Source organism: Apteryx mantelli, chromosome 4 (genome assembly GCF_036417845.1).
Source record: "Apteryx mantelli isolate bAptMan1 chromosome 4, bAptMan1.hap1, whole genome shotgun sequence".
Taxonomy (NCBI): Eukaryota; Metazoa; Chordata; class Aves; order Apterygiformes; family Apterygidae; genus Apteryx; species Apteryx mantelli.
This window is the reverse complement of record NC_089981.1, coordinates 89,337,451-89,346,786: the sequence shown is the minus strand read 5'-3', so window position 1 is coordinate 89,346,786 and position 9,336 is coordinate 89,337,451. Positions and strand designations below refer to the sequence as shown.

At 46.4% G+C, this 9,336-nt stretch overlaps 2 protein-coding genes across 2 annotated transcripts in view; one reads left to right on the top strand and one right to left on the bottom strand.

Annotated features, from left to right (window-relative positions):
- Positions 1-136: 136 nt before the first annotated feature.
- FKBP3 (FKBP prolyl isomerase 3) lies at positions 137-4,997 on the bottom strand. Its single transcript, XM_067295214.1, has 7 exons — positions 4,871-4,997; positions 4,688-4,789; positions 4,501-4,608; positions 4,179-4,314; positions 3,017-3,084; positions 1,321-1,418; positions 137-377 (listed from the first exon to the last, which is right to left on the bottom strand). The coding sequence occupies exons 1-7, from the start codon at positions 4,976-4,978 to the stop codon at positions 323-325; spliced, it is 675 nt and encodes a 224-aa protein (XP_067151315.1). The 5' UTR covers positions 4,979-4,997; the 3' UTR covers positions 137-322.
- Positions 4,998-5,479: 482 nt separating this feature from the next.
- Positions 5,480-9,336, top strand: part of FANCM (FA complementation group M) — a 76,939-nt gene continuing 73,082 nt past the window's right edge. Inside the window, exons 1-3 of the mRNA XM_067295715.1 lie at positions 5,480-5,957; positions 6,668-6,840; positions 8,563-8,640. Of these exons, the coding sequence (XP_067151816.1) occupies positions 5,480-5,957; positions 6,668-6,840; positions 8,563-8,640 (729 nt within the window). The remainder of the gene's footprint in view (positions 5,958-6,667; positions 6,841-8,562; positions 8,641-9,336) is intronic.

The following is a 9,336-nucleotide window of genomic DNA, read 5'->3' as shown; positions in this document are numbered from 1 at the left end:
AGTAAAAACAATCATGGAAGTTCAAGATGGGGCTGTTTCCGCTTTAACAGTTTACTGGAAACTTAGGCAATTTTTTTCCCCACACTAGGAGAAAGAATTTTTAAGGTGAGCCTACACACAGAAACAAGTCAAATCATTTGCATGTATAAACTATGTTTCTTTAGTGGTATGTTACTGTACAGCAGTTGAGGAGAAAAAAAAATTGATTTTAATACAAGGCCACAGTTGTAACTATATCCTGAAGTTACAAGAGCAAAACTGCAGTTGTTGGAAGCTTTCTTGCTCATAAATGGAGTCCCAGCAGCAAAGAAAATTCTTCATTTCACTCAATATCCACCAATTCCACTTCAAAGAAAAGTTTTGCATTTGGTGGTATCCTGTTTACATAAGTTAAGGAAGCTTATAAGAAACATAATTAAGTCAGTTTATAAATCAAAGTTAAGTGATTTACCACCTGTTCTGTTTCTCAGGTGTCAGTTTTACATTCCACTGACCCATTTTAACATCCTGTATTTAGTATGTAATCACAGCTGCTGTTTAACATGAGTGGTCATAAGAGACATTTGGTACCAGTTCTACGGATATGCCTTCTATCAAAAGACATAGTTCTCATTATTTAATTCTTAAGATGAACAGCTGAATTTTAAATTAACTGCCTAAGTGTTGTCTCCCACACTATCACTGGTCTTTCTCTGGGAAGTTAGAATGTCTTATTTGAAGACAAATATTGAAATGGAGTGATTTTTCTTTTTTGAGGCAAAAAGTATTTAAATTATCAGCACAGAAGGTAAGAGCAGGAGAGAAAATCCCTCCTCCTGAAACCAGCAGGAAGGGTGGACAGGAAATACAAAACAGGACTGTAGAAAAGAGTTCTCAATTCAATCCCCTATTGCTGTTGTACCCCAGAACCTTCTCGAAGACCAGTGCTTCTAGCCAGTTTTAACTGCTCTCTATACAATAGCAGCAGAAACCTTTTCTCCTGTTTCCCTACTAAGTACCTCCATTTGGGCTTTGGGAATAAGCATTTAGAAGCAGCTAGAATAAAAAAAACCTGGGAGACATCAATGGAAAGTTATCCCTGTTCTCAGCTAACATTGTCAGCGGGAATGCAGTACGCCCTAGAGGAGCTGTTCTTCAACACTAACGTGCAGTTGCATCAAGTAAGTTCATTGCATTTGTTTCTGCTCCTTAACATTCAAAGCTGCTATGAGCAGCAAAGGAACGTGCCCCCTTTATATTCCTCTCTGCGCTGCAGCTTAGTCTGCCGAGCATTTCCAAGTTACTTAAAATAGTAACGGGGAATTGATCACGAAAGGATACTTAGCATCGGGCTGCCCTTTCTTGCCATAAGCCCATTCAGGTTCAATTTCCAGCTGAGCTTTCTCTCCTTTACTCATTGTTAAGAGAGCTTCATCCCACTAAAAAACAAAACAAGAGTCTTAATGCACTGAAGAAAGTGCATTTTTTATGCTTTCCCAACTTGTTTCTATGAATACCTGCGCAATAATGTGTAATTCTTTTGTTCACCCACCCAAGAGCATACGCGGTGAGGCAGTTTTGCATATTCTGTTTACATGTGGAAACATTCACCCCTGCCTCATGTTCCCTGCTCCCAAATTAGTCTCCACTGTACATCGTACTCTGGGTTCGTGATTTCACGTTGTAAAGATACCAGTAATCTGAAGTAAACGTTTCAATGCAAGTATCCAGTTTCAAAACATGTTTCACATGTAGACACCACACACCAACTGGTTTGCCTCTCTCTCCACCTCGGGTTTCCCTGCTAGTCTGCACTGCCAATGGATTAGCCTTATTTTAAGGCGGATGCCTAAGGGCTAGTTTTATTTCAGCATTCGTCCCTCCTCAGGACTCTCCCTGCCTCACAGCTACTGTTCAGGTTAGCGCTGCAGCAGCATTTCACCAGGAGCAGCTGCTACTCGTGGCCTGTAGCTACTCGAGGAACATCCTGGCAGCCACACAGAACAGGAGACCAGGAAGAAACCCAGGTGCCTGTTTCCTTTGCAGCACTAGGCATAAGCCCAGGGACATTCTCCCCTTTGCAACTCCGATCCAGAGTCGGTCATAAAGGCCTTTTTTCCTGCATAGCAGCAGCATGGGAAGTTCTGTGTATGAATATATATATATCTTTTTCAGTTGTGCAAGCATAAGATCATGTTATCTTGTGCTAACAGCCACTAATTTTACCGTTGGCTCGGCAGCAGCGAGATGCACAGTGAAGCACCTCATTTGTGCGTAAGCCGATTTCTCCCATGCACCAAGTTTCCACCAGTACCTGTGACTTCAAGATTGAAACAAGCAGATGAACGTGCAGAAAATTTGATTCTTCTACTTAGTAATTTTAGGCTATCTTAGATAATCCCCTCACACAGCTTCTACCTGCGCTACTGTAACAGTCTGTGCTGGATACAGTAGAGGAATTATAGCAAGCCTCACAGAATGGGGCTTCCTTTTGTTTAGCTCTTCAGGATTCTGAAGAAAACTTCAGAGAACAGACACTATGCAACCTATTTTCAAAACTTGACAGCAGATAGAATCTGGCGTTTCAGCATACGGTTCAGGGTTAATGGATGAACCATATGCAGGAAGAGGCACTTGAGGTGAATATGAAAAGATGCTGAGAGAAAAAAGTGTTCTGATTGATTGACTAATAACGGATACCGTGCACGTGTACAGGGTAGAGCCCCAGGAACCCAGTAAATAGTCTTGTCCATTGTGCAGAGTGCTACACATAAATGCATAAGAGACTGTACTTATCCTGAGGAACATGTACTTGGAAAACCGTTTTCCAAATACTGCTTAACGAGAGAAATGACACTGAAGATGGATGAATGCACCTGTAAAAATATTACATCTTGCTGATGCAAAAGCTTTCAGCTTGCTGCCTCCCCCCCCCCAAGAAACAAGAACAGCAGCTCAAAATTTGCATCCCAGTGATAAATTCTGCAGACTGAAAAAATGTTTTGGATGTTGAGGGAGTCGTTAGTGGCTTACTTACACCTCTGATAACTTTTCCTATGCCAACTTTGAAACTTAAAGGTTTGGCTGCTTTTTTCTTCTTTGAACCTGAAAGACAGTTTTATGTTCATTTGCTTTAACGTCACACCAGCACATACCTTACTGCCATCTAAAATTATTATGATCATGCTTTACATAAAGATCTGTTTTTATAATATTTTTATTTATACCACACTGACAGATTTCCCGATGGTTCCTATTATTTATTCTTTTACTCAAAAGAGCAGTTCACTGGGTGAAAATTTAGTGCTATGCAGTGATTGTTTTCATTAAATATTCAAGTTCTGCAATGAGCTGAAGTTGAGCTGCATCCTGCAGAAACTGATCCAGTGAACCTAAAAGACTCTTTTCTGCACTACTAAAGTTGAAGATAAATGCAGTAAATGCAAAGGTGAAGCAAAAAAAAAAGTCAACAGGGAACCAATTTTGCTTTCAATGCTGTAGAAAAACAGATTATAAAACAAGTAAGATGGATCAGAGACTATTCCAATGACAGCTTTGCTGTTCCTCTCAACCATGTTAAACATCAGTGCTGGAAAACAGGAGTTTCTATGATTTACCTCAGAATCGTACACCTAAATCCTCTGATCAAAACAGTGACAAAAACACTAGTATACTTGTCTGAAGCGGATATGGTATACCAGACTGTTTCAAAGCACTGTTGTTCCAAGGCCTCCACGTTTAAGGGTTCATTGCAGCAGTACACCAAGGACAGCCCATGCGGAGAAGCTAGCTACACTGTTAGTGCACGAGTTCTGCAGATCAGCTGAAGTACCCGGGTGGGAATCATCTTTCCTCTCAAGTAAGTCTCAAGGCCAACCAAATGCCCTTATTTCACATTATCTGTGGCCTGGGAAATACCAAACTTGAGCTCTGGCAAGATGCACCAGGTATCACTTTACACAAGCCAGTCCTAAAATAATGCCCTGCCTTCGCTCATGGAAAAACTGACTGCAGGGATGGACTGCAAGGACACTGCCAGGCAGCTCAACAAGACGACGGTAAAAGCAGTTTATCAGGACTCTGGCCGTGCAAACCTTCAAGAAGCAGTGCCCTGCCCGAGATTGCCTCATGAGTCCTGCTAACTTCCTCCACGCGTATACGAGACAGAAGCCAAACGCTCAGCACATACATGACCTTACTTGTTTGAATATTGGTATCGAAGACTGTTCCGTCCTGTAATTTTCCTGTATACCAGCAATGAACAGTGTCTCCTTTCTTCGGAAAGTTGGTCTTATCGCCCTTCTTTAAAATTGATTTGGTATATTTTGGTGGACCCTAGGATTATTAAAAGAAACAAGAGTTACGAGCGCTCCGTTACCTGGTCTCGGACTAAGCACGTTCAAGACTGCACAGCCACATAGTTCAAGAATGAGCGAACGCGCGCGTCGGGGAGAGCGGCGCGATGCCACCGCGGGCCCCGCGCGGGTTCCCGAAGCCTCTCGCCGCCCCGCAGCCACCTACCTCCTCCACGGTCTCCTCGGGCTTGGCCGCCTTCTCCTTGGCCTCCTCCGCCTTGGCGGGCTTCGCCTTCTCCGCCGCCTTCTCCGCGCCCTCCGTGCCCTTAAAGCGCTGCGAGGGGAGAGCGGTGGCGGCTGTCAGCGCCCGGCGCCCCGGCCCCCGCCGCCCCCCAGCCCCGGCCCGGCCGCACCTGCGTGAGGAAGAGCTGCGTGTAGGCCGCGATGAGCTGCTCCTTGTTCGCCGTCTTGGCCACGTTCTTCACCTGCCCCAGCAGCTTGTGCTCCGCCAGGAACTGCAAGACACGGCCGTTAGCGGCGGCGGCGGCCCCCGCCCCTGCCTGCCTCCCGCCCCGCCGCCCCGCGCCGTGCCGTACCGCCTGCGCCGCGTGCTCCTGCAGGAACTTGATGATGTCCTTCTTGGGCAGCGCCTCGCTCCGCAGCTCCTCCGCGCTCCAGGGCTGCGCGGGCGCCGCCGCCGCCATCTTCCCGCCCGCCGCCGCCGCCGCCTCCTCCTCCTCCCTCCTCCTCCGCGCGCACCGCCCGCCCTTCCCGTCGTGCCCTGGGAGGCGCGTGGCGGGCCGCTGACTGCCTTTCCCGGCATGCCGGCGGGGGCCGGGACTACACCTCCCGGCATGCTCACGGGCAGCGGCCGCCCGAGGACTACACCTCCCGACATGCCCACGGGGGCCTGGACTACATCTCCCGGCATGCCCACGGGGCCCGGGACTACATCTCCCGGCATGCTCGAGGGCTACGGCCGCCCGAGGACTACACCTCCCGGCATGCCCACGGGGCCCGGGACTACATCTCCCGGCACGGCCTCGGGGGCCGGCGGGGTTTTTAAGCGGCGGCGTCGGCGCCGGCGCCGCCCAAGGGGGAGGGGGGGAATGAGGGGAGGGGGAGGCGGCGGCGGCGCGCGCGCGGCGGGCGGCAGCGCACGTTACCCGCGGCCCGGCGGGGGCCGCGCGCCGCCCTGAGGGACGATGAGGGGCGGCGGCGGCGGGCGGCAGCGCACGCTGCCTCAGGCCTGGCGGGGGCCGCGCGGCGGGGAGGCGCGGCGGGAGGAGGAGGCGGCCGACGACGACGACGAGCTGCTGGCGGCGGAGGCGGCGGCGGCGGAGGAGGCGGCGGGGGCCGTGCCGGGGCCGGAGGCGGCGGAGGCGGCGGCGGGAGGTTTCTGCGCGGCGGCCGGGGCGCTCTGGATCTACCCCACCAACTGGCCGGTGCGCGGCTACCAGCTGCGCATGGCCGGCGCGGCGCTGCTGGCCAACACGCTCGTGTGCCTGCCCACGGGGCTGGGCAAGACCTTCGTGGCCGCCGTGGTGATGTACAACTTCTACCGCTGGTTCCCCTCGGGCAAGGTGCTCTTCCTGGCGCCCACCAAGCCCCTGGTGGCGCAGCAGATGGAGGCCTGCGCCCGCCTCATGGGCATCCCGGGCCGCCACATGGCCGAGATGACGGGTACGGCCCGGCGCCTTCCCCCGCGCCACGCTTGGGCTTGACGGGCTCTTCTTCATTATTATTATTATTATTATTATTGTTATTATAGGGACCGGCGCCTTTCCCCCGTGCCATGCTTGGGCTTGACGGGCTCCTTATTGTTATTATTGTTATTATTATTATCATTATAGGGCCTGGCGCCTTTCCTCTGCGCCATGCTTGGGCATGACAGGCTCCTTATTGTTATTGTTATTATTATAGGGCCCGGTGCCTTTCCTCCATGCCAAACTTGGGCATAATGGGCTCTTTATTGTTTTTTATTTATTTATTTTAAGTCTTTGAAGACCCCATGGACTGCAGTTTATTACTGACCGGAGTAACAGCCTTAAGAGCTGCGTCTGTAACCTCCTCTTAAATGCAGGCCCCTCTCGGAGGTGACGTAGGCCAGGTGCAGCGCCGAGGGCTCGGCGGGACGGCATCCTGATCTTCTTGCTAGCTCTGTTTCCCGTGGTTCTGGATTTACTGTTTTATTGCGGAAAATCTTCCCATTCGTTGCATTCATCCCCCCTCCTCCCCCCAATTGGGAATAGCATCTTCACGCTGTTAAAATGCGCTCGTTTCCCAAAGCTGATGTTGGTCAGCCAGCCCTGTGGGGCCTTCTCGGTTTGTGGCTCTTTGCATGCTCTGTCCTTAGTTGAACACATTGGTAATTTTGCGTGTTTTATTTTCAGGGGGAACCCAGGTCCTCAGTCGGAGGGAGCTATGGGCTGCCAAGAGAGTCTTTTTCCTTACGCCGCAAGTAATGGTGAACGATCTTTCTCGTGGAACTTGTCCTGCCGTGGAGGTCAAGTGTTTGGTTATCGATGAAGCCCACAAAGCTCTTGGAAACCATGCCTACTGTCAGGTGAGACTGGAGGGACAAACGCCACCCGTGGCATGCGATTACAAAAAAAAAAAAAAAGCTCAGGTTCTCTTGAAAGTGTTGCTGGCATCATTGCTGTAGGGATATTGTTCTTGCGTTCCTTGGCTTTGTTTGGAAAATGAGCAGAGATCAAACAGTGCTCTGTGTGATCAGCACCTTGATTTTAAGTACAAACTATATTAAAACTAGATTAGATGAGATGGGAATTTTATTAACGTCTGAATAAAATTGTAATTTTTGTTTCAAAATACCTTTTGAACAGAGGCTATGAAAATAAAAACAAATATGCTGTTTATTTCAGATGTGTTCATATTTGCAGGTGTACACTGGTATAGTTATGTGATGTTTGAATAAATCCTAAATGGAGGGAGGTATTTTTCAGAAAAAAATGTGGGTATCTTAAGTGAAATGAATTCAAAATTTCCCTTTAAAACAAAGCTTTGTCTTGATTAGGAAATAGTGTTTACAGTATCTTGGCTTAATCTCCTAACAATATGTGACTCAAGAGAAAGTTACTGTTTTATATATTAAAGAAATTGATTGAATGTATGTGGAGTTATAGATGCTTGCTTACCAGGTCTTTAGATGAAAGTAGGTGTTATTCAGTGCTTGTCTAACTTGAAATGCTGGAAAAAAGCTGACGGCTTGCTAAATTAGAACAGTATGTGTTGGCTCACCAGTGTCACAGTTTTTTCTTCTATCCTCTCATTTTTCAGAACATATAGCAACTTCATTTTCAAAGAATTTAAGCTTATTGGTTACTTTATTTCAAAATACTGTATAAAACATTTCTTAATTTTTTTGCTATTACGCTAATCACACTGTGACATAGAGCCAAGATTTGTATTCATTGACATTTGAGTCATCTTAGTTATAGAGGAAAAAAATCTTTTATCACCTCTGGTCAGTCCCTGTAATTGTTAAAGTAGCAGGTTTTCTTCTTGCTTTTTACTATAAGCATAAATCGAATTCCTCTATCTTTAGTCTTCATTCATTATTTTCTGTGGCTATTATATTTGTTACTCTTTGTAATTGTTTTGGTTTTTTTCCTCTCAGAGCAGTGCAAGGCAGGTGGTCAGAAGGAACAGGGCTTGTTCCCTGATAGTACCGGCAGAGTTGAGCTATGCAGGAAGATGAAGTAGAGGCAGTCTGGCTATTGCTCGAATGCTCAGCAACTAACATGACTGACACATTTTTGGTCTTGTGGAGGGTTGTAGGATGAGAACTTGGGAGCTCTAAGGAATATTCAGATGTTTTCCTAATTGCTACTGAAAAATTTTAAGTGAGACTTGGGTGAATGCTGATTTTTCACAGCAGCTTTCATCTAATCTGGATTCAGATTAGATGGAACTAATCATCTGCAATTACTTTTTTTAGAGCAGTTCTTTGAATTTGTTTTTTGGCAGCTTATTTGGGTTAATGTGCTGTTAGTCTTTTGGTTAAATCTAATGAAAAATCATTTAATATAACTTATCAAATTTGCTCTGTTGAGTGGAATTGGGCTAACATAATCAAGATGAAATGTTCTTGGATATAAAAATATTATCAGCTGAGGAATTTCTGGTTCCCATTTGAATTTAGATGTACTCTTCTTAGAATATTTTGTTGAGCCTTTACCACTTAGTTGATGTTTTCATCAATATAGTTTGTACCTGCAAATAATCTCCTGTAGGATATTAACATGAAACTTGATCCTCTTCTTAGGTTGTGAAGGAGCTAAGCAAATACACAAATCAGTTTCGGATCTTGGCCCTCAGTGCCACACCGGGCAGCGATACAAAGGTGGGTCGAACCTGCTTTCATGGTTGGAGTGATGGGTTTAACAGAAGCTGTGTTTAATACCAATATGAAAAGCATGGAGGATATTGAAGTCTATCAGAGTTCCAAATAAAAACTGAACCACTTTACGGTCCATTAGTTGTTGAGTTGTATGTCTTTTTGTTGCTATAGACTTTTATTACCTTTTTCCTGTCCTTTCTTAAAGGGAATAAGATTATGTAGTGAAATGGCTAGCGTACCTTTTGCTGTTTGAGAATGCGCACCTACTTGAACCAAAAAGAGTATATTCTCAATGCAAAATGGCTTGTTGAGTACAGTTTATTGGATAAATTTAAATATGGCTGAAGTTTTCAGTCTAAGGTAGGTGGACATCCAAATTCACTCTAAGGAAAAGCTATGTAGCTTGACTTTTATATGGAGCTTTTCAAGATGTTAATGCTTGACAAAAATAAGTGTTACGTGAATTGTTTACTGCTCAAAAAGTTTAATATTAAAGAGGAGCTAAACAGAGAACTTTAAAGAGTTTTAATAGCTTTTCTTGGTCTTAATCAGCAAGACCTAAACTGCATGTTCCTCTTCTGGGATGGCGTGCGGCAGTGGCTGTAGCTCTGTTATAGTGCAGGCAGTGTGTATTTAAGCTACTAAGTACCAGCTTGACGTGTCCTGTAGCTACGAGAGCTCTCAGCTGTTACGGTATTA

Excerpts from the sequence above, each read along its gene's own strand:
- FKBP3 (XM_067295214.1), bottom strand. The coding sequence starts at position 4,978 with ATGGCGGCGGCGGCGCCCGCGCAGCCCTGGAGCGCGGAGGAGCTGCGG. Across the intron at positions 4,609-4,687 it reads CGCAGCTCTTCCTCACGCAG|CGCTTTAAGGGCACGGAGGG; the intron begins GTGCGGCCGGGC and ends CTCCCCTCGCAG. Across the intron at positions 378-1,320 it reads AAAGGGCAGCCCGATGCTAA|GATACCACCAAATGCAAAAC; the intron begins GTATCCTTTCGT and ends TTATGTAAACAG.